The 25,387-nt window shown below is 41.5% G+C and overlaps 1 protein-coding gene across 7 annotated transcripts; it reads right to left on the bottom strand.

Annotated features, from left to right (window-relative positions):
• Nucleotides 1-6,693: 6,693 nt before the first annotated feature.
• On the bottom strand, nucleotides 6,694-24,311 carry LOC128734398 (uncharacterized). Of its 7 annotated transcripts, none has more exons than XM_053828587.1 (6): nucleotides 23,839-24,311; nucleotides 9,081-9,735; nucleotides 8,014-8,629; nucleotides 7,749-7,949; nucleotides 7,478-7,685; nucleotides 6,694-7,405 (listed from the first exon to the last, which is right to left on the bottom strand). In XM_053828587.1, exons 2-6 carry the CDS (start codon nucleotides 9,486-9,488, stop codon nucleotides 7,126-7,128), a joined length of 1,713 nt encoding a protein of 570 aa, XP_053684562.1. In that variant the 5' UTR covers nucleotides 9,489-9,735; nucleotides 23,839-24,311; the 3' UTR covers nucleotides 6,694-7,125. The 7 variants fall into 7 exon arrangements, with proteins under 7 accessions (XP_053684562.1, XP_053684560.1, XP_053684563.1 ...); XM_053828585.1 differs by having other exon boundaries at nucleotides 9,081-9,732; nucleotides 23,875-24,311; XM_053828588.1 differs by having other exon boundaries at nucleotides 9,081-9,659; nucleotides 23,875-24,311.
• Nucleotides 24,312-25,387: the final 1,076 nt, after the last annotated feature.

Here is a 25,387-nt window from a genome sequence, read left to right as displayed (position 1 = left end):
GATCATCCTGTCTAACACAGAGCCTCCCACGTCAAAAGAAGCCAACAAGTGCCGTTCGAATAACACAATCAATGTAAATTTGGATCTAACGGAATCAAAACTCGATGATTCCAATTTACTTAACGTTGTCTTCTTTGCCTTCACCTAAAGTTAAGGGTATTCGAAGAGTAAACTTCTCGCTGACAAATCAACAAAAATAACGCCAAGAAAAGAGTAAATAAAAACCAGTGGAGTAAAATAACGTCTACTCTTATTTTCAAAATTTTACTAAAATTCCTTCTTTTAGCAGGTGTCTAAATTAAACTATACCTTCTTTTAGCATGTACCTAAAAACTTCTTAAGAACTTGTTCTTACTTAGTTAATAATATTGAAATTATGTTTACAACTCAAAGAAACCTTCAAATCTGCCACAATCCGCCTTACTCCGCCATGGTCCGTCTTACCCCTTTGGTGGTCCTTCTTAGCCTGGTTGTGAACGAGTAATTTTTAGACGTTTCAAAAATTGATGAAAAATCACGGAAAAATAGACTAATTAATTCTTTATATAATTTTTAATGGTAGATAAATGAATGCTTTTCCATGTGTGGAAGAAGAAAAGGTGAATTTTCGTACACATTTTATGCTAGCAATTTATTCGCTTAGGGGGCCCGTCTTACCCCGTCTTCCCCTACAGCATACAGATACAGCAGCTGTGTGATGGATGACGGAAGATACGTCAAAGCTGACTTCCCGTAATTTTCCTGTATTCTAAACAGCCGGCTGTGAAGTCTGTCGATAAAGAAGGGCAATGTCTAATGACGGTTTAAGCCCACGGCTTTGCTTTGACTTCCAACAAATGCCGGGATATGAGTTTTACACCGGAACAGATAGGTTCAAATTGGATGATTGTTTCAATAAGACCAAAATGTCGTAATTTGCATCAAAAAATCTCATTTGGCAAGCTACCTGTACCTGTGACAAGCGAAGTGAAATTGTCGTCACAATAGAGTAGGGCGGGGCATAGGTGCGATGTTTGAAGTAACATAATATACGTTATAGTGAAGCAGTAACTCAATGTCTTCACATTCAACTATAAATCATCTGCGGTAATAGTCTTTTGTAAAATAAATTCTTCTTTCTTCTGATCAAGTGCAGATTCGCACTTTTACCCCACTAGCGGGACAAAAGTGCGAATACCGCGGGGCAAAAGTTCGAAGCTAGAATCCACGAAATTAGCCCAGCAGTAGCTAACAAAATCATATTATCTTCAATCTGCGGTACGTTTCGGTAAGGAATATTCTCAATTTGCACCTTTTCTATTTTGCGCTGGTGTATTGCAGCCTCCGTTAGATCGAAACTTTTGCAAACGTTTGTTTTTTGTTTCATCAGCGGAAACACATTGTTTTTCTTCGGCCAACATATGTAGAGCACACAGTTTTCTGCAGATCTTTCATTTCTAGTATCTGTAATATAGTGCCTAAAGCTGTATATAATTAGCTAAACATTTTTGCCTCGTCCATGAATCGCACTTTTGCCCCGTCCGTGAATCGAACTTTTACCCCGCTAGGCGCTTGACGGGGTTTGATTAAATTACGGAAAAGCGAAATATATTTCGTAAATTATTTTCGCCGTATTTTCAAAACAGATATGTGAGTGATGTAAAACGCTACTACAAATATTCAACAACTAATATCCTCCTGTTGATATCGTATTTGCCGCATAACGAAAAATTACATCAAAACCGCCCTAAAATAACATTTGCACATAACTCAGCAACTATGCTTCGTAAGCAACCAAAGTTTACGTTAGATTCAAGCTGTCAAAGTAGTCATCCATCCAAGCCAATGTAGAAAATTTACTCGGAATCTGCACCGATAAATCATTGAATCGCACTTTTACCCGCATCGTACTTTTACCCGCATCGCACTTTTACCCGCATCGCACTTTTACCCCTCCTTACTGTACTTAGCTTCGTGAAAAGAAACACTACGCATTCCAGGATATATACGCGATTAAATCGTTTTATTGTGCACTTGTCGACAGCATTGTGGAATACACAGTTGTGTGGACACCATATTATGCTGTTGCTTTCAACAGGGTAGAGGCCATCAAAAAGTATTGATTGAGATATGCTCTGCGTCTTCTGCCCTGGAACGATGCAGCAAATCTACTAGTCTACGAGGAACGTTGCAAGCTTATTGATCTGCATTTGTTATCTGCCAGAAGAAAATTACTACAAAGGCCAGTTTGTCTTCGGATTACTGAGTGGAGATGTCGATTGCAGTTCTCTCTTATGGCAGGTAGACATTCATTTTTCTCAAAGGCAGCTCCGAAATCGTGCCCTACTGCGGCAGCCCTTCCCATCCCACAAACTACGAATACAACGGACCTTGGGCCATGTGCTTCAGTGTTTTCAATATAAGTTGGTGGAACCTATGATTTTCAAAAAAGTTAAACTGTCCATAAACATAGAATCTAATCATTAGATTTGTATATTGTCTGTGCAACTATGTTGAATATATAATAAATAAGTTAAATTAAAGGGAGGTCCATCAATAATGAAATTTACAAGACTGACTCCAAAAACGCTTTTCCATTTCTGGAGCAGCCCAATTCGTCGTCGTCAACAGCATAGAGCCGGATTGGTTCGCTCTGCTTCTTGGGCCACTCGATGCCAATTTCCCGGTCGTCTCAGAAATCGCAAAGCACTGTGGTCGATCTGGTTGAACCATCTTGTACGTTAAGCCCCCGTCTTCTTGATGCCGGTAGGGTTGTTGAAGAGTACTGTTTTCGTTGCACTGTCATCCGGCATCCTTATGACGTACCCGGCCCACCGTAAACTATCGGCTTTCGCCAGATTCACAATAGAATCTTCCCAAGCAGTGCCTGTAGTTTGTGATTCATAAGCCTTGCTTACTCTCCGCTTTCAGTTTGTACTCCACCAAATATCGTTCGCAGCACCTTCCGCACGAACACGGCAAGGGTATGTCTTCCGTGAGCAGCGTTAGGTTTCAAGTCCACTATTGAACTATTGGTCTAATAAGGGTTCAGTACATTGTTATCTTTGCGGCATATTCTTCTTGGTCGTAGCGTTTTGCGAAAGGCAAAGTAGGCTCGATTTCCCGCTTGAGTCAGTCAAACCCTCTCACTGAGAACGTTATAATTTGAACACCGCAGACTAACGTAGTCCTACTTGAACCAGGCGATCGTGTCTTGTTTAAATCTCAACTAATTTTTATCTGCTAATCGGTCTTTAGTTTTAGACAGTTTTCTTCAGTCTTTTTTAAAAACTGCGCTACCTTAAAATGCTTCCGCTAGTATGCTCTTGTCAGAGCCCAAAACAGTTTCCTTCGCCCTAGCATCTGGCTGGTAAACGGCTGAATAAAGGCCCAAACCGAATGCTGCGTCAACGCGTCCGTCAGCGTTATTCTGACAGTCTTCCTACACTCTTAAATGATTCTACCCGTAAATAAGTCTGATTAAGCTAAAGCTAGATTGGAACTACTCAAGATGCCCTTAAAGTGTACAAACTCAGATTTTGAGTAGTTTTTCAACCAAAAAATAGCTAGTAGGAACTTAAAAGTGAATTATTTGTCACAGAGAATAATTCAATTATCGGTAACAAGAAGCCAAACTTGGTTGAATTTTTTACCTAAAATTTGAGTTTGTACACTTTAAGGACATTTTGAGTAGTTTCAACGTAGCTTTAGCTAAGTCCGACCTATTTACGGGTAGAATCATTTAAGAGTGTATGGGCTTAGTGTCAAATTGACTCTGACGGATGCGTTGACGCAGCATTCGGTTTGGGCCTCAATGCGTACCGTCGCACAGTGGGACGGATTCGAAAATAGTGAGACATAAGTAATAAGGCATGTTCGCGACAAAATCTGGACACCTCAATTTTACAATAAAACAAATTTACTAGAAGTTTAATTCGTGAAACAATTTTATATCATTTATGTGTGTATCGTTATAATTATCAAAAAATTACATTACTTATTTGCTCTGCATGAAAAATTAGCGAACTTTGGAGTTTACCCAATACCGCTCGATGAGGCGTAACTCTGGACAGTTAGGCGGATTCGCCTCCTTCGGTACAATATAGACTCCATTAGCATCATACCATTCCAAAACATCTTTAGCGTAGTGACAGGAGGCCAAATCAGGCCAAAACAGCGAGGGTACATCATGGCTGTGTAGGAACGGTAACAATCGTTTCTGCAGGCATTCTTCACGGAATATTTCCTTGTTAACCGTTCCCGTAGTGATGTAACTTTTGCTTGCCTATCATACTTCTTTTTTGGGGAACCTGGCTTTCTTCTTTGTCCAGGAAGCTGTTTAAAGTCTTCTAGGGCATACGTTTTATCGTTCATTAGAACGCATGGAACCTTCGTTAAATATTCGCGATAAAGCTTACGAGCGCGTGTCTTGTCCGTCGTATTTTGCTTATCATTACGGTTTGGCACAGTTCTCACCTTGAAAGACTTCATGCCTTGTCGTTGCTTAGAAGTGTGCACGAATGTTGGCGACATTTTTATTTTACGAGCAATGGTACGTACAGAAAAATCTGGTCTCCTCCGTAATATTTGTTTTACCTTTGCATCCTTGTGGTGGTTCCTCAGATCCGTTTTTGTTCCACTTCCCTTTTTCCTAGCTGTTGTCAAGCGAGTATCGAATGATTTTAAAACACTGTGAACTTGGTGCTTGGAGGAAATCCAAGCTTTTTGGCAAGTTTTCTTAACGAGAGATCCGGATTTTCATTGCCAATGCACACAATTGCTTTTCGCACCTGCTCTTCTGCTCTTCTCTTGTTAATGTATTTCCGAACCTGTGTGTGTTTAGGGGTGTCCAAATTTTGTCGCGAACAAGCCTTAGCATCGAAACCTTAAGATATAGCATAATAGTTGCTTCAGAAAAGTTTCTTTATTCAAAAAGCACTTTCTAGTGGTGAAAAATATTTGGAAATTAAGGTGTCCCTAAGGAGATAGAAAAAATATTTTTAAGATTTTATGTTAAAAATGATTGCTACCTTAAGAAAATTTGTAGCTAAACTATTTTAAAGAAACTTTGTTATATATTGCAGATTTCCATATCTTACATGAAAGAAATTATAGAGCCAAACTCTTAGGGACACCCTCAAAAACAGTTTTTTCGATCTTGCTCTTTAACAGTACTTCGTACGCCTTTCTAATGTTCTAAGAAATTGTTAATCAAATTAAATTGCATATTTTCGTCATAGATAGTAGATCTCTATCTTTTTCCCTTAAGAAGCTATCACGGGTTTTTTTTTATTTTTACATGTAATCTTTAAGGGGGTGTATCTCGGGGGAGAGCGGCTATGGGTAGCTAATCTCACCTGTTTTTTGTGAATCAATTAACGCTGTATCTCACCATGTATACAACTTAGTGTGGAATACTGTGGAACATCTGAAAAAAGTTATCATGATGGCATCCGTTTTTAAAGCCTGAAGTTATGCCGGCATGCGCCGGCTAATTGATAGAATTTGGGATACGGAACAGCTACTAAAGGAGTGGAAAGATGGAATTATCTGTCCGATATACATAGAGGGCTACAAGTTGGACTGTGAGAACTATCGAGCGATCACCGTTCTCAATGCCGCCGTAGTGCTGTCCCAAACCATTTTCCGCCGACTATCACCAATTACGAACAGATTTGTTGGAACTCATCAAGCCGGCTTCGTCGAAGGACGGTCTACAACGGATCAAATATTTACACTGCGGCAAATCCTCCAAAAGGGCCGTGAATACAGGGTTACCACGTACCATTTGTTCGTTGACTTCAAAGCCGCATATGATACCATCGACGGGAAAGAGCTATGGAAAATCGTGGACGAGAATAGCTCCCCTTCCCCAGGAAGCTCATCAAGCTCATTAAACTGATTCGATGGATGGTACACAGTGCTGTGCTCGGATTTCAGGTGGATTGTTAAGCTCATTCGAATCACACAGAGGGCTTCGCCATCGTGATGTTTTGAACCGAGCGGATTTCAACACGCTGGGTACGATTTTCAATGACACCAACCGTGAAATTCGGTGGCGTATTATTAGCGGAAGTTGTGATGGACTTCACAAGCAATTGCGGTCGAGCAGACGAAGCCCCCGTACAAAGTGTACCTTGTACAAGACACTAATTAGACCGATTGTTCTCTACGAGCATGAAACATGGACAATGCTGGAGGAGGACTTGCGAATGCTCGGAATTTTCGCTCGGAAAAGTTGTCTTAGGATGGCAAGCCAATAGTTAGACATCTCAATATGTATTTCGCAATCGCCTATTCAGCTGACACTATTCTTGATACTATCGGGCACCGTACTTTCACTGAACTGACCATATTCAGCGTTCAATGTTTTATTTTTGAACGAATAACGAGGTTCATCATCAGCTTGGTTCATGGTGAAACTAAAGGTGATAGATGCATTATCAAGTGAAGGTGACTAATATGTTATGTTCAGTATGAACATATTCATGTTTTCGTAAATTTTCCAACCACTGTAAATAAAATTTCAACTTGACTCATCACTTTCGTTTGGGCCTTAAACTCACACTGGTGATTGATTTGGAACATGGGAAATGGCAAAGGATATTAACTTTTGTATGTGAGCCCAAAAAGATGCAATTATCGTAACTTTTTTTCAATCAATTCAAACACGGTTTAAATTTTTAAAGTATTCATTTAATGAGATGAGGGTATGAGAAACGATTATTCTGCAGATTTTGATACTGATTTTTGACTAAATAGATACCAGCAAGTAAATGCAATACGTTTGAAAAGTCATTGAACGAAAGATTGGGTCTAAAATGATTATGTTACTTTGTTATTGGCATTGGTTCAGTCGCTTAAGTTAGTACTTACTTAAGAATATTCAACATTTTTCTGTAATCCTAGCAGCTTATCTTAACATTTTGGTTTATAATTGCTTTGCATTCAAAGTTTTTTTCTTGACATTTGCGCTGGATGGATCATGTTATTTAAATTTAAATTAACATAAAATTGTAATCGCTTAACTCATCACATTTCTTACGTTTAGTACCGGTATAAGAACTGCGAACTAAATCCTTAACGCAACAACATGCAGTCATTCGATGACCTACAAGTCCTGAAACAGAAGCAGTCCTTGGTTTATCACAGCGGCGGTGCCTTTCGGTCCAGCGTCAGCATCTCCCGTTCCATCTCGAGAGCACGCAAATCGATCGACCCGGAATAGTTCCAACATTCGCGAATGATGGTCCACTTTTTGCGGCCACCCACGAACAGCACACCGATCAGCAGCCCCTGGAAGATCACCGCATAGGCAGCTCCGATGCGAAAGATGTCATGCTGGCTGTCGATATTGCGCTGGAGTGAACTGAAGCAGATCCAGCAGACTAGCGAAAAAATTGCTTCGATCGTGCAGAGGCGGTTTCTGTGAAAAAAAAAATGATTGAATGTTACTATTTTGATTGAAGTGACGGAATGATATTGGTCCAACACATACAACGATCGCACATCCTTCAGTCGATCCCCGTTTATCCGAGGTTGAGCATTGACGGCTTCCATGTACGTCAACTCAGGATGGTTCTGTGAAGCGGTGAACCGAACGAATTTGCTGTTCGCCAGCGTTCGAATCGCCCGGTGACTTAAATACAGCACCACTGCTGTTGCCAGGTAATAAATATACAAGACCAGATGAAATATTAGAGAGTCTAGAAAGGAAATGGAAATACTTTTATATTAAATTATGGGTTATTGATGATGCACGGTCTTACGTTTCCACGGCAGGAATAGAGGTATGATTGTTATTAAATAAAGCACGCCTAACGAGATAAACATGTCTCGTTTGTTGCTGGTATCGAACTCCAGTCCATTGGGAAGATAGTATGCACCGTAGGCATAGTTGTGCACGTTCATGAGCAAAAATATGAAGACTGCGGATACCAGAAATATTTGGGCGAATATTTGTAGTGGAACTGTAAATTAAATAATAAAATTAAAAACCAAAGGAAATTTGGGAGGAAAATGCCAAAAACTCACCGACATCATTTCCATCAATGCAACGATCGCCACAAACTGCCAAAGTCATCATAATGAGACCCAACAGGAAGCTGGCGGAATGTCCGGCCAGCAGATAACCGAAGGTGTCGTTCAACCTGGGAACCAGGGCATGGACCAAACAGGTGAAGAGTAACGTAGCCGTTGCCACTACCATCCCAGCGTAAATCAAAGCTGCCGTCGATCTCAGAACTATCGGTGGTACTTCGTCGCAAGCCTTGGCCAGCAGTCTCGATCCGGTATCGACCTCCAGACAGTACCAATCGAATACCGACATAAATCCGCCCGGCTCAAGCACCAGCAGCGACCCATTTTGTATTACGAACAATTCATCGCCCTGCTCCTTACTGTACTGAAAGGTCAGGTTGTTCCCCAGACAGGAATCGTTCGGTTCGTAGTTGAAGTGCAGTTCGTTTTCTTTATCCTCGATGCACTCGGAGTCACCGTAGAAAACCGCGTAGATTGTTTCTACGTCCAGCTTTCGCTCGCCGGGAACGCACCGGAAGTGACCGCTTCCGAGGGGTGCAAAAATCTCCCCAAACGGGCAGCATTTCTTGATATGGGAATTTTTGTCGTAGACCGGTTGTTGGGGCGAGAGCTGGAAAAGAAATGCAATTGATGATTAGTCATTGATTGCAGTAAGTTCTTTAAGCAGAATTTTGATATAAAATTTACAGCATTCAGACACGCATGTGCAGATTAAAAGAACTAACAAACTAAAATGCCATAATTTCAGTACAAATAACAATGAAATCTCCAATTATAATGTGCTTCAAAAATTTATCTAAAGTCAATTTGATCACTGCTAATTAGGTTGGCGCAGGCTTGAATTCCTTTTTTCGCTCAAATTATTGCACGTCGTGCGTTTCTGATTACCGAATCGTGATTCACTCTTAAAATATTTTTTCTCTTTACTGCACTGCCTTTCTATCCTTTTCTCTCATAAGCTTTATATCCTCTTTCATTGATAAAAAAAAAGCAAACATACGCTTATCACATTGGCTAACCTGCAGTTGAGTTCTTGTGTTCGATTTGTAGTCTCAACTTACCGGGAAATGGGAGCAGTTTGGCGTTTTATTGTCACCTGCTGCGACGCCGTCCAAACCCATTGAAGGGTCTGAATTCCCACCGGTTACACCGACGGTGGTGGTCGTAGTAATCGACGCTGTCGTTGTTGTCACTGGAATCGTTGACGTAGTTCCAGCGGTAACTTTTAGCATCGGTTGCTCCGCACCACTGCTGGTGGTCGTCAATGGCGCCTCCGTCGCAATCGCTTCTGACGTCGCTGACGTCGTCTCGTTTAAGCTAGGCGGCACAACTTGTTTGGGTGATTCTATGCTATTCTCTACCTCACCACCAACAACCGTACCATTTTGGGAATCACCGTTAGCCGATGCAAGCACAGCTGCAAATTTCACCAGCAGCAACAACCAGTTGATCCAAACACGTGAACGCATTTTTAAATCACTACCAACAACCGACCGACGGATGACCACTCCACTTGAGGCGTAGCACGCCCTCACTACTGCCCCGGCGATAGCCGACTGCTGCCCGACTGCCAATGTTCGATTGTCAACAAGCGGGCCCGATTCCGTGCAATTAAGTCACAAACACACTTATTGTTCCACCTATAACCGCCCCGTTTTCATCGATAAATTAATGTTAAGCCGGTTGGGTTGACCGGTGCGCCTAGGCTGCTGTCTGCTGTGTAAGGTTGGTATAGCTTAGCCTTTCCCAGCTGTCTGTGACGACGACGACGACGACGGCAGCGACGACGCCGGACGATGAGGAGAAACGTACAACACAACCACGCTTAGTCTGTATAATGACTACTCAAGTTCAGATCTAAAGGCTAGCAGCCATCAGCCGTCATCGTCGTCGTCGTCGTTGCAATGCTGGTAGTCGTTGTAATCATGCTGTCATTCATAACGGGCTCATACAATCGCTACGCCAGGCAGAAGGGTTACCTTCCGAAACAAAATAAAAATACATACTATCAAACAGGTAGATACAATCGCAGTAGGTTGGTTCAAAGGAATTATTTATTGCTTTAGCGTACAGCGTACATAGGATATGTTGCTGCTTCGTCGTAATTGCCTATTCCCGTCCTATCCAACACAAATTATTAAAAATATCAGAATTTTTATGACACACAATGCAAAACTAGGTATTCCATAATATTTTAGTTTGTTGTCTATCATACGCGAACAATCAAAGTGAGTTCAGATCTATTTAAATGATTTTTATCATTAAAGAAGTCCTACCTGTCAAATTTCCTACGTTTTTTCGTGCGATGAAGAAGAAAATGTCGACTAATCGTTTTAATTTCCGTCATTCATAGATGAAAATAACTCACGCAAGGCATTGTCGTTATTCTACAGCCAGGAAAACTTGCCTGACCTGCAGAAATTATGCAGAATAACATTTGTCATGCCGCCCTACACAAACACATGCGCGTTAGCTTCGTAAACGTGGTTGTGATTTTTAGTTCGGATGATGAAAAATTTTGATGAACGGATTTTGAAACGGTACGACGAATTTCAGTAACTTTGGCTCGAGCAGCACGTTCCTCACAATCATGTGGAAGATTTGTGCCTTTAACGACGAATTTAAGAACTAAAGTAAAGTTCACGGATCGGAAGGTAAGTGTGCTTTATTCACATCAGCACAAGAACTTTTGGAGTATTCATTAAATCCATCCAACAAATGATGCAAATTAGAATGGTTTTACTTACTACGACGGGAATTAGAAACAAACCCTAGGTACCGTGACCGCTCCTAATTCTGCGCAGCTCCTAATTCTGCGCATTTTTTTGTATTTATGTATTTTTTTAACATTGTGCATAACTGTGTGCGTTATTTTTTTATAAATGTCTGTTGAATATTACGCCATTATTGACAAACGGGCCATAATATTTGAGAGCGAAATAATTTAACGTGAAATTGAAAATATTTTATATGGCAGAAAACATCGTCTTTAGCACCAACGCCAGGATTGTCCGTCTAGAAAATTAACAAATTTATGATCGAAATTCTTTGCAATGATCAAATTACCCAGCATAATTAGAAAGAATAATTAGTTTTCGTCATGTTTTAGTCAAAAAGAGTGATTGCATGCATTGCTTTCCTTAGAAAAATGCGATGCAATAATGCGCAGATTTAGGCACAGATTTTTTATTCATGTTCCAAATTCTGCGCAGTAATGTATCCTACGAAGAAATCGCGAAAGAATACGCAACCTCACCCAAATGACTGAGGCATAGAGGTATGAAAATTCAAGTAGAATCTTTAACTTGCATTGATTGGAACCCTGTGCTGTGTCTCGAGGTCCGAACCTACGAGCGCCAATTCATGAAACCATGGCTATTATTTTTTTTAATGTCCAACCTCATGGGGCTTTCAGAGAGCGGGGAAGTGGTTTCTATATGAAAATACAATTTTTAGTGTTAGTCTAAAGAGTAATTTTCAGTATGCAGAAAACCCGAATCAATTCGCCCTTCACGTTATCGAGAAAAAAATATTTAAAAAGAGACAATCAAAATGATAACAATATTCCTTTGCCACCCGGATAGCACGAAAAGGCCGGATTATGAATTAAATTATGGTAATGGCTAATGCCGGATTTTTAGGTGTGCTTTCAGCGTTTGAAGACATAAACAGCATGGCAGGAGTATTTATTTTCACTTTTTGGGCGCGCAGAATTAGGAGCAAACATGCGCAGAATTAAGAACATGGACAAGAAAGTGCGCAGAATTAGGCGCCATGGATAAGTTTACAAGACGAAAAATATACTCAATTGTTGGTCGACTTATAATTCCCATATTTTTTTACCAGATATTATAGACCGTAGCACTATACGTTGCTGCTATCCACGTTGTTAGTTTAAATCTAGAATACTTAGAATAGCGGAAGAATCATAAAAATGTCTTAACTGCGCAGAATATGGTACGTTCACGGTACTAACATTTCTCATGTTAACTAAATCTCAAGTTTTGAGGACAATTTTAAACATTGTCTTACAAATTGTCGTAAGTTTTTGGTATAATTTTTTCATGTTTAGTCCTGGCTTTTTGATAAAAAGAACTTTATGATAGTATTTTTTGATGTGCCTTGGTTCTGGCCTGCTAAATGGCTGGATAATGCAGAATATAGACCCCATAGTGGTCGTTAGCCTCTTATCCAGCAACTCCGATGCCGACCTCCTCGTGGTACCAGGCGGAATACGAGCAACCTTAGCGGAGATTGGGTAACCAACCCCGGTGGAAACTAAGGTCGAATACTAACCGGGAAGGAGGTATAGTGAGTCTCGGCACTATAAGATGGCGGCCCCATCGCGAGACTCGGTAGTGTTGCCCCAGTACGGCTGCACACCTAAATTAAAAAAACTTACAAAATTCAAGCAAATTCGGGCGGAATATTCGGCATCGAACTAGGCGACGGAACAAGGACGACGAATGGAGACTGCAGATCGCTAAATTTCGCAGGTTGCGTGCGGGTGCTGATTGAACAGTTGGAACCCCGCATATCAATGTACGAAAGCTATCGTAAATATCTCCTAACAAACTCGAAATCGTAGCTAAAGCTGCATAAAGTGGGATCAAGTTGATTTTCTGTCGTATATAATGATAATGACTGACATACATACGATTTTCATCACAAAATCGTAGAGTAGTACGAAGCGACTCGCGCTTAATCGGATATTATCGTATATAAATACTTATATAGTCGTAACGCTCAAAATTATTCGTAATCACGTATATCGCCTCCAAAATAGTACGGATATGCCAATTTTGCGCATGAAATACGATTTATTTAGAATGTATCTGTACGTAGTGCTGATTTTAACCTTTTTTAGACATATGAAAATGCTAGCTGGGGAAAAAATGTATAGACCGATGGTAGGACCCCATAGCCTGCACACCGACACGAACGATAACGGCCAACGATGTATAAACTTCGCAGCTTCCCGAGGCCTGGGGATCCGAAACACCTTTTTCCCGCGCAAGGATATCCACAAAGCCACCTGGAGTTCGCCTGGCCAACGTACAATGAACCAAATTGACCACGTTCTCATAGAGGGCCGGTTTTTCTCTAACATCACGAACGTACGCTCCCGCCGGGGTGCGGATATTGATTCTGACCACTACCTAGTAGCAGTACATGTGCACTCAAAACTGTCCACCGTATACCGGACACGTCAAAGCCGCCCTCCTCGGCTGAACATCAGGCAGCTAGATAACCCGCAAGCTGCCGAAAACTACGCGCGAGTACTGAACGAGGCACTGCCTTCTTCTGAGGAGTTGTCCGTGAATGCGCCGCTACCGCGGCACTAGGTATTGAGCCTCGGAGTACACAAAATGATTGGCTTGATGGGGAATGCCAACAAGCGGTGGAGGGAAAAGAACTGCTTGAAAAAATTATCTAAGTATTGCCACTAGAGAGAACCTGGCCAAATACCGACGAGCTAGGAACCAGTTGACCACGATCCTGAGGAAGAAAAAGCGCCAAAAGGAGGACAGAGATCGTGAAGAATTAGAACAACCATTCCGACTTAATGACACGCGCAATTTTCATGAGAAGATGAACCAAACTCGGAAGGGCTACACACCGAAACCTGACATGTGTAGGGATGAGAGAGGGAAATTAATCACAAACGAGCGTGAGGTGGTCGACAGATCGAAGCAGTTCTTCGATGAACACCTCAATGGCGAACTCGCAGTCGAAGATAGTAATGTCCTAGCACCTGATCTCCAAGCAGTTAAACGAGAAATCGGGCTGCTGAAAACCAATAAAGCCGCTGGGAAGGACCGCCTACCGGCAGAGCTTTATAAACATGGCGGAGAAACGCTAGCAAATGCTCTACACTGGGTTATTTCGAGGATTTGGGAGGAGGAAAAGCTACCGGAGGAATGGATGGAAGGAGCGGTTTGTCGCATCTACAAAAAGGGTGATCGGTTAGACTACTGCAACTATCGCGGTATTACGCTGGTAAACGCCGCCTACAAGGTACTCTCTCACGCCGGTTGTCACCGATAGCACAAGGTTTCGTAGGGAATTATCAGGCGGGTTTCATGGGGGCTCGCGCAACTACGGACCAAATTTTTACTATCCGACAGATCTTGCAGAAATGTCGGGAGTACAACGTGCCCTCGCATCACATCTTTATTGATTTCAAAGCAGCATACGACACAGTCGATCGAGACTAGCTATGGCAGACAATGCACGAACACGGTTTTCCGGACAAACTGACGCGACTGATCAGAGCTACATTGGATCGAGTGATGTGTTTCGTGCGCATCTCTGGGACACTCTCGAGTCCCTTCGAGATGCAGCGAGGGTTGAGACAAGATGACGGTTTATCCTGCATGCTGTTCAACATCGCTCTTGAGGGGGTGATCCGACGAGCGGGCATCGAAACAAAAGGCACGATTCTTACCAAGAGTATCCAACTTCTAGGCTTTGCAGATGACCTCCATATCATAGCCAGGAACTTTGCGACGGCGGAGGCAATCTACGCCAGACTGAAAGCGGAGTCTAGGAGAATTGGGCTAAAAATAAATGCGTCTAAGACCAAATACATGAAAGGAAGAGGCTCAAAGGAAACAAATGCGTGGTTCCCACGCTCGATAACCATTAACGGCGACGAACTAGAAGTGGTAGATGAGTTCGTGTATTTGGGATCGCTTGTGACCGCGGACAACAACACTAGTAAGGAGATCCAGCGGCGCATCCAAGCGGGAAATCGGGCCTACTTTGCCCTTCGTAAAACGCTACGATCAGGCATACGCCGCCGCACGAAGCTAACAATGTACAAAACCCTTATTAGACCAGTAGTTCTTTATGGACTTGAAGCCGTGACGCTGCTTACGGAGGACATACGCACCCTTGCCGTGTTCGAGCGGAAAGTGCTGCGGACGATTTTTGGCGGAGTACAAACTGAAAGCGGAGAGTGACGGAGGCGTATGAATCACGAGCTACAGGCACTGCTTGGGGAGACTCCCATCGTACATTTAGCGAAAGTTAGCAGGCTACGGTGGGCCAGACACGTCGTAAGGATGCCGGACGACAGTGCGACGAAAATAGTCCTTTTCAACAACCCCACCGGCACCAGGAACAGGGGGGCCCAACGTGCACGATGGCTCGACCAGGTCGAAAGCGATTTGCGACTTCTGAGACGACCAGAAAATTGGCGACGAGTGGTCCAAGACCGAGTTGAATGGAGACGAGTGCTTGAAACAGCACGAGCCACCCCGGCTCTATGTTGCTGAAGAAGAAGAAGAAGAAGAAGAAACGGAAATTTAAATTGAAATTTACAGGAAACTCACGAACACTAAACGAGTTATACCTAGCTCATCTAACCACTCCTACCAACACAAAATGGCAGCTTTCCATCACATGATACTTAGGATGGAAACATTACCGTTAAGTGAGCTAGGGAAATAAAAAAATGGCATACATTTTGGAAATTGCAAAACTGAACGGATACAAAGAAAGGACAGTCCAGAACATTATTACCAAGGAAACAAGAGAAGCATACAAAAAATCACTCACAACGCTAACACCAAAACTTAATAAATAAACAAATAAACAACGAATATATAGCACGCCCCCTCCGTCGAAAAATGAGGAATTTTGGAATTGACCTAGTCTATACCAGCCGTAACAACCAGCTCAAAAGTAAGTTGGAATCAACTAAAGACCCGTTTCAAGAACATAGAAAATCCGGGATTTATGAAATCAGTTGCCCACATTGCGAAATGGTTTACACCGGCCAGACTAGAAGGAATCTGAAAACACGTACTAAAGAACACTTGGCAGAGGTAACAAAAGTATCAAGAGATGCCGAGAAAGGTCTGACACACCATTTTAGATCAAAAGTGGCAGAGCATATCTTCAGCGACAACCATCCGCTGACCATTGACAACGCAAAAGTAATAAACTACTGCTCTGCGTGGAAGATGGATGTAACGGAGAGCTTAGAGATTTACAAGAAGTGCTCCTCCACTTTACTAAATAAAGACCCTGGAAACGGTTACTCTTGGCTTTTTAAATATGTGCCAAAACACAGACATACAGAGACACACACAGACGTAACAACTTCTGGTTAAAAAACTTCGCTCTCTCTCCTAGGAGGTAAACTGAGGCTCAGCGAACAACAAGAAAAAAACATCGCCGATTGAAATCACTTACGTGCTTTGTCGGGTTATCCTAAAACTACTAAAGAAATACTGACAGCTGCTGTTGGTTCTCTAGAAGGAAAGATTTTCAAGACTGGTCTGCCAACAACAGGATGGTTGACCGCTTCCCAAGTAGCACTTGTAACTAATCATAAAAATAAAAAAATACAAAAAGGTTGCACAGCAGTTACATTTAGGATACTTGTAACGAGTTAGGTTACATAAAATTAAAAATAGTTACTTTTTAGTTTTCTAGTGACAAAAATCTCAAAAAGTTACCAGGTAGTTACCAAATGACCAAATTGAAACCTTTTTTTTGAACTGTCAACAACTTGGTCGTCGCAAAACAGTCACCTTTCAGTTACGAGTTACCAAATAGTTACCAAGTGACACAAATGAAACCTTTTTCCAAACTGTCATCAACTTGCTGGTCGCAAAACAGTTAATTTTCCGTTACGAGCAGTTACGAAGTCAAAAAAAGTCGGCTAGTAACATTTTCGCAACAATTTGTTCACTGTTCCTTGTAAACACAACGGATTAAGGAAAAACTAGACCTGAAGAATATTGCTAATGGTAAAGATAAACAATTGGTACACGGGTTGTGAAATGCTCTTGTAAATGCGTTTATTTACTTAATTGATAGTACTTGGAATCTTCTCCGCCCAGACATTGGTATTAAGTAAACAAATGATGATTATTCTCAAACGTCAAAACGATCAAGTTACATCGAAACGAAACCGGCAATGAAAATAGGTTACAGTGTAACTTAGAAATGACGACATAAGAAATAAGTGACTACAACAGATTTAATATTGGTTACCGTATAACCGATACCGTAACCAGGTCGAAGGCTAAGGTTACGTACAACTAGAATGTAACTGAAATGTAACCTTCTATGATTAACACTGGTGGTAACTGTTTTATTCAAACTGAAACTATTCTTTGATATTAAATTAACACTTTCTTTTCACAACAATCACTAAAAATACCTTTTCCCGATATCAACAATGTGAACAATGAACAATGGCTGCTTAAAATCATTTCATGCAATATGCCGAAAACGATACAAAACATCAAGGACGATGGTGTAGTAGTTAGAACCAAAGGCAAAATGGCTATGAATTTTACTGTGATAGAAGTGATAGCGAAAACACCTTGATTTTTAATGGTTTCTAGGTGAATGCTCCACTAATTCATTATTGCTAAGAATAAATTTAAAAAATCAAAAAATTAAAATTTAAATTTTTATATTTGATTTACAAAACATTAATTTTTCAAAGAAGTAAGTAACGAAAAGCTATATTAAATAAGAGCGCGTGAATTTTTCAAAGCTAGAATCATGCATTTCACCATAAATTTGAAACTGCATTAAAATTTGTGTTGAAATAATAATTTATACACTCTTCTATATTCAACAGTTAAATTTACTGCTTGACATTGACAGCCATAGATTGAAATAATAAACCTGCTACATTTTCGCTATGCAATAAAAGTTACAAGATAACTAATTTGCCACCAATTGAAAGTCAATTTACAGTTTATGTGTAACTTCAATAGTAACCATTTTGTAACTATACATGTTACATATTGGTTATTGAGTAACTGTTAATGCAACCAGATTTAGTTACATAAGTTGCGCTATTTCGGTTACACAACTGTTATATTTTAGGTTACTGTAACCGAAGTTTTACATTTAAATTTGTCGCATATCAGCCGCTGCGACTCAATTGTGACAACGTGTGCTACTTGGGTTATTTCATGCGACACCTTGGTATCTTGAAACGAGCACCGAAGGCTCTCAGAGCTAGATGAACCGCACGTCTAAATAATTATTTTGAGGATCGTTCTGATTCAAATCACGAACTTTTAATCTCTGCGGAAGCTTTGTTCAATGTAAAATGTTGGCCTTACGTCTTATAACAAAGCCTGCATAATGTAATTCTACCATCGAATTCGGTCCATGGCAACTAGTCTCCAATTCCGCGGGCACTCTGTCTGGCGACCTCGCTCCATCTTACCCACTAGCTTCCTGTGTCTCTCTTCACCTTGTTTCCTCCGGATTCGATGCAAAATCCAGTTTTGCAGGATAGTTGTTCGGCATTCCAGCCGGCAGACATGTCCAGCTTAATGTATCTGTCCTTTAGCTTTAGCCACTTTCTGAATACTGGGTTCATCGTAGAGACGCGCGAGTTCGTAGTTCGGCGTGTATTCTCATGCACGCCGCCAAAGATATTCCTTAGCATCCGCCGATCGAAAACTCCGTGTGCTCTTCTAGCAGTGTCGACGTTCCATGTACGTACAATGTGCAGTTAGTACGGAGGCACAGATAGTCATCCCCATCGATTAGCACGGTACTATCTAAGCGGGCCCTGTCCCATCCGGTCCCGCCCGCTAGCATATTCTTCGTTGTAGGCGTATTTATCTTCAACCCAATCTTCTCTGCTTCGCGTTTTAGTCTGGTGTACTGATCTTCCACCACCTCAAATGTTCTGCCGAAAGCATCCACATCGTCGGCAAACAGATAAATTGATTGGATTTATTAAAAATCGTGCCCCGCATTTCGATCGCCGTTCGTCTTATAACACCTTCAAGTGCAATGTTGAATAGCAGGAAGGAAAGACCATCACCTTGTCGAAGTCCTCTGCGAGATTCGAAGGGGTCCGATAATCCGAAACTCTCACACAGCACTGCATTCCATCCATCATAGCCATGATAAGACTAGTAAACTTACCTGGACAGTCGTTTTCGTCCAGAATTTTCTACAGCTCTTGTCGGATTACACTATCATACGCGGCTTTGGAATCAATGAACAGGCGATGCGTGGCGACCGATAATTCGCAGTACTTCTGCTGGATTCGCCGCAGGGTGAATATTTGGTCCGTTATAGACGGACCCTCCATGAAGCCGGCCTAGTGACTTTCCACAAATCTTTTGGCTACTGGCGATAGTCGATGGAAAAGGACTTCTCACAATCCAGTTTATCGCCTTTCTTGAGGTAGGGCAGATAACCCCGTCTTTCCACTCCTCCGGTAGTCGTTCCGTATCTTAAATCTTGACAAGCAGTTGATGCAGACAGCCGGCCAACTTGTCCGGGCCCATTTTAATAAGTTCCGCTCCAATGCCATCCTTTCCCGCTGCTTTGTTGTTCTTCAGCCGCTGGATGGCTTCTTTAACTACTCTTATCGATGGGGGTGGCACATCCTCGTTGCTTGCTACACCAATGTGGTCACTTCCTCCACTATCATGGTCTTCCGCCTGCACGCCATTCAGGTGTTCATCGTAGTGCTGCTTCCACCTTTCGATCACCTCACGGTCGTCAGTCAAGATACCTCCATCTTTATCTCTGCACATTTCGACCCGCGGCACAAAGCCTTTGCGAGATCCGTTAAGTCTTCGCACTCCTTCTCCTCTTGGTGGCGCTTCTTCTGCTTGAAGAGTCGGGGTTGCTTCCTCCGCTTCTGTATCTATCGCTCCACATTCTGACGGGTGGCTTTACGCAGCATTTGTACCCACGCTGCGTTCTTCTCAGCCAATATCTGCTGGCATTCCTCGTCAAACCATTCGTTACGTCGATTCGGTGCCATACGGCCTAGGACGTTCTCCGCTACGCTGTTAATGGCTGTTTTCACGGCATTCCAACAGCCCTCAAGAGGGGCTTCATCCAGCTCACCCTCTTCTGGCAGCGCGGTTTCGAGAGATAACGCGTAGTTTTCGGTGACCTCCTTGGTTGCTGTGGCGGGCGACGGTATCGTATGTTGTTCACAACAGATAGTTTTTGACGTATACGTAGGTAGTGATCTGAATCAATGTTAGCGCCTGGATAGGTTCTGACGTCGATAATGTCTGAAAAGTGCCGACCATCTATCAGAACGTGGTCGATTTGTGATTCTGTCTGGTTGGGTGATCTCCAGGTGTACCGATGGTAGAGGTTATGCTGGAAGAAGGTACTACGTACGGCCATGTTCTTGGAGGCGGCGAAGTCGACAAGTCTAAGGCCGTTTTCGTTCGTTTGCGGGTGAGCGCTGAACCGTCCAATCACCGGTTTGAATTCTTCCTTCTGACCAACCTGAGCATTACAGTCCCCGATGATAATTTTGACATAATGTCTTGGGCAGCGGTCACGCTCCAACTGCGCGTAGAATTCGTCTTGGTCATCATCGGTACTTCCGAGGTGAGAGCTGTGCACGTTGATTATGCTAGTATTAAAGAATCGGCCAGGACTGAATGACTATTTTCACAGTGCTTGTTTATTACCTTGCTTCCTTTCTTTTCTTTTTCCCTTGGTTCACATGATCAACATGGTTGATAAAGGGAAGATGCGACCATGGTTGGATGAAAAATGGTGCGGTACGACCATTAGTAAGTGAAATGATTCTGTATGGTTTAGAAGTTTAGAGTTTTACGGTGCGATTATTGCTCGACGAAATATGTGATTCGGTACTGCCGTAATTGAGTGAGAGGATACGAATGGGTGTTGCACGTGATCATTAGTAAATGAAGTGGTTCGGTACGATCACAAATATACAAAATGTGGCATTCAAGCAAAGTGGTTCGATGCGACCATTGGTAAATAAAATAGTTCTGTATGAATTAGAATTGAATGGTTCGGTACGACCATAGACAAATGAAATGATTCGGTACGATCATTGATCGATGAAGAACATGGTTTGGTACTACCATAGTTAAATGAGAAGATACGAGTAGGTGTTTGATATGATCATTAGTAAATGAAGTGGTCCGGTACGATCATTGTCAAGAAGATGGTCTAATATGACTATTATCCAGTAATAATCATTGGTTGGGTACATAAATAATAATGGTTTTAAACTAGAAGCAAAGCAAAGCCTAGGTGCTACATTCCGTTATCGAAACATGACTTTCTGTTTTTATACGACAGACCTTGCGGGACCAGTACTATGATCCTATCGACTCTAACAGCCTTCTCCCAGCCGAGATACGAACCTATTATATGGTTAACCGGCATGGTACCTCAAGGCCAACAGGAAACTTTTAAACCATTGATTTTAAATGAGAGCTTATGTGCTATTTATGATAAATAACATGGCGCAAAGTGTTTGTTTTTTCTCCCCTGTATAGCATTCAGTATGCCTGGAGACAAATATGTACGAGCCGCCATTAATATCGAAAATGATGGTGATTTTGAAAAGAGAGACTCAGAAGAAGAGTCTATTGTGTCAAGTGAGAGTAAAGAAGAAGTAGACAAATCGCGCGGTGAAATTATGGTAGCATCATCTCGGCAAAATGCTCAGACAAAGTAAGCGGCGCGTCCAATTGCAAGTCTAATTTAATTCTAATTTTAAATTCAACTTTAAGTCAAATTCTAACTCTGATTTCAAGTCTAAAGCCTGGCTAAAAGTAAATTTTGACGCCCCTCGTGCGTCACCGGCACGCCTTTTGTGGTAGGAACTGGAACAATTTGACATAACGTTGTTTACATGTTTATGAAGACCACCTGGTGCAGCAGGTTTCATCAAAATATTTCACCACGTTGCGGAGCCGTACAGAATGGAACTTGAACGAGGTAAAAAAATCTTATAAAAACACCTGCCAAATCTGATCTGAGTGATCTGGATGAAAGTTGGCTGAAGTGCTAAAAATGCCAAAATCAACTTTGTGTAATATGCTGAAGGATTATAAGGAGAATCTAGGTGTGAACAGGCGGCAAAGAACTTACAAGAAACTGGAACTAGGGACCGAGAGCTGAGAAGGAAGATATTGAGGTGCGTTATATCCAACTATGGCATCTCCATCCGGGATGTAACTAGAAGATACGAAGCCAGTTATCAAACCATATGGAATATCCTCGTTCGAGAAGGCTATAGGTCTTACGGTGCCAAAAAACATCCGATACGACACTTGAAACAGAATTTATTTACTAAAATGCGTGCTAGGCGTTTGCACGATTTTGATTTTGATGAAATTCAACGAATGTATTTTGATGGACGGTGGATTTCAAGTAACTTCCCGGTCAAAAATTTTACAATACAACTAGGCGTGGCGATGTGCCAGCACCAGGAAGTCTAGGTTCGTGTTTGCTCGTAAATTTGCAAAGAAGGCCATGATCTATTATGGATATATGTGTGGACTGAAGACTGTGGCTGGGTGGACTGAAGACTGCCTTAACCTTTCCATTGCAAAAATTTGGGCAATTGTCAACCAACAACTTCGACGAAGCGGAGGGATAGTGCTTCCTCATAACTCAGTGATTTCCTCATAACCAGAGAAATGAATAACTTGGTAGTCAGAGACTCATAGCGACGAAGATTTGCCAACGACATCCCGGTTGTAGACGAGAACCTGTCCAGGCGACAGATAAAAGTTATGGCGGTGAACCGTCAGCAGTGAAGATCTCTGATTTCATCCCTTTGTTCTGCCGGACCGGCGGACATGGACACATAAGTAAGTAAGTAAGAGAAATAAAATGGTGTAATCCTGTGAGACTTAAAGCTGAATAAAAATACTACAATCCAGTCATTTATGATGAGTTTTTGCGTAGATTTTGTAGATTGTTCTATGTGTCCACAATAATTATTAGCCAAACTTAGGTAAAGTTAGGGCATATCCCAGAAAAGAATTTCTGATAAAACGTCTGTGTAAGCTTAAAAAATTCTACGGGTGTTGTCAAAGTTTAATTTCGATTGTTTAACTGATTTATATATTTGGTAGCTTGGGGTGAACCAACCACCATCAACCCCCATCAAAAAGTAAATAAATAAATAAATATTTGGTAGCATTGTTGTTCAAAAATCAGTAGAATATGATACGAAACATACTGCACTCAAGTACACTTTTTTACACGGTTTGTTTTTACGATTTTTGCCAATCGGTCAAGTGAACCATTCTAAAACAAAACGGCCTCGGGCGTCGAGTTAAACGGAATCCTCCGGTGGCTTACATACACAGGTAGCTAAGCGCGCGCACATTAGTAGCGATAGCGACCTCAACAACGGCAAACGTTCGTTCGTCTGAACGTCGGTCGGCCGTACACAGCCGACGAACGTTAGAATAGGCCTTCAGCGGGAAGGTCAACGTTTGTCTTATACGAGCATAATCGCATTCCACAGTCCAAAGGTCCCAGAAGGTGCTTAAAATATGAATGATAGCTCAAAAGCAAGCCTAGAGACGTTGCGAATTGAATTCGATGGACAATGGAATTCGATGCTGCTGGTGGGTTGGTAGTGCACAACTACCCCGGGAACATAACTCCAGACGTCCGCGTTTGTCGTGATTCAACAATCTGCCCGAGTAAATATGTTTATCAACTTGAAGTTCATGCCAGAGATAACGATCATCAAAGCATGACTACGATATGTGGAACGCATGGATGGTTTCATTCTAATGGGTTTTGTTGATAAACGTGCTTTACTCATACTCTTGTGTTGATGTAGTAAATATGCACCGGCTAGGTATTGCAATAAATGAATTTTTATTTTATTTGCCAACCTTTTTACGATAATTTGAGTTACGCTAAATATGTTAACTGAAAGTTAATCATATGATCGAGAATGTTTAATTTTGAGTGTCAATTTCGTGTCTGATTTCGCTATGAAATTTGTAAATCGGTTCATTTCAAGCCGCTACAGTTCTAGGTGTTGACTAAAACGACTACCAATCGCCGTGAAATTGCTACGGTACACTATTTGACCTCACAACCCGGCTTATTTTCAGCATTGTCAATTATATAGTCGTCACTGCGCAACGCCAGATACATCATTTAACTCCGAACTGTTGTACATTGACAAACCGACGCAGTTTTAGGCACAGAACAAGGCACTTTTCGGTTGTCGTTGTTGTTGTTGTTGTTGTTTAATTGCTGCTGGTCACTGAGCTACAATTACACTTTTGTTCACTTATGTAATGCATGCAGTTTCGTAGTCTGCCACTGACTAAATGCAACGGACTGTGCAATGCATGCGTTCCGCACGTCCGTCGTCGTCGTGTTGACAATTTCTGTAGCGCGAATCTGAATATTCATGAACCACTCTGAAGATCGAAACCCGACTAACAAAGATGTGATTGCCGCCACCGCCGTGTCACCGCCAATAATATTCCGCTCAGAGGAAGCTCCACTTTGTTACTGTAGCGCGACGCGCAGCACGTTCTACCGTTCGTTCCCGGCTCGGGTGGGTGCAGCACACAAACTAAACCGGGGAACCTAAGTATAGATAAACCTCCAAAAAGAGCCACTCGCGAAGGTGTTGTTTTTGTGAATGAGTGTGCAATGATTAGCGAGCATTTGTGTGCCATGTGCCAAGACATATCAACGCAACCGAAAAGATAACACGAGTTGGAGATTCGATTCGGAAAGCCACTCTGTTTGTTGGTGAGAGTGCCGCTGTCGATAGTCCATTTCCCAACTGCCGATCTACGGATCGGATGTGTGGCTTTAGCGTTGATCGAAATCAAATTGTCAAATTATAAAATCATATTTGTTCACGTACCGTAACAACTATTAAATTATAACAAAAAGTTTGGAAAGATCTTTCTCCAGTTTGCAGCAGATCAAATTAATAAAATTTCATAGTAAAAATTTTCTGTCGGCAGTAGAACAATGGGACATAATGTCTCAATAATCGGACAAATTTACATATTAGATTTTTTTCAGTTTTCACCAACAATGCACTTTGTGAAATACAGTTTGAAATTTGCACTTCCAAAATTGTGTCTTAAAAATACAAATAATCTAACTTTATATTTCCCGTTGTGATGGAATGAAGTTTGCCATGGCTTTTAATACACACTCAGATAGCGTATGATTGTTTTGAAAAATACATCAGCTAAATGAGTCACATATCTCCGAAATTTCCGAAGAGTTTAATTTTAGATTTTGTTACTTCCTGACATCGTTACTTATCAGTTTACTGATTGCTTGGTAAACTTAAAAGTCATGAACTTCACATTGTGCTTAACCTTTACGTTCCCGACGTCAAATTTTAAGGTACATGGAGTTACATTCTGCATTAAAATTGACTCAATTTTTATGTAACTATTCCTAAAATAACCACATTAGATTGATCTTTAATATAAAAAGAAATTGATAAAATTTATTCCCATTTTTCATGTCATACATAGCCGACGAAATTAATATAGCAATCTGTTTAACTGACTGCTGATCGATTCTATCTAATTTGATACCCCATTTATCATGTTTCTAGAAA

The sequence above is a fragment of the Sabethes cyaneus genome, chromosome 2 (genome assembly GCF_943734655.1).
Source record: "Sabethes cyaneus chromosome 2, idSabCyanKW18_F2, whole genome shotgun sequence".
Lineage (NCBI taxonomy): Eukaryota > Metazoa > Arthropoda > Insecta > Diptera > Culicidae > Sabethes > Sabethes cyaneus.
This window is presented reverse-complemented; position numbering and strand designations above follow the sequence as displayed.

Coding starts and splice junctions, on each gene's coding strand:
- LOC128734398 (XM_053828587.1), bottom strand. CDS start 9,488: ATGCGTTCACGTGTTTGGATCAACTGGTTGTTGCTGCTGGTGAAATTT. Junction 8,630..9,080: donor CAAACTGCTCCCATTTCCCG/GTAAGTTGAGAC, acceptor TTTCTTTTCCAG/CTCTCGCCCCAACAACCGGT. Junction 7,406..7,477: donor CTGAAGGATGTGCGATCGTT/GTATGTGTTGGA, acceptor TTTTTTTCACAG/AAACCGCCTCTGCACGATCG.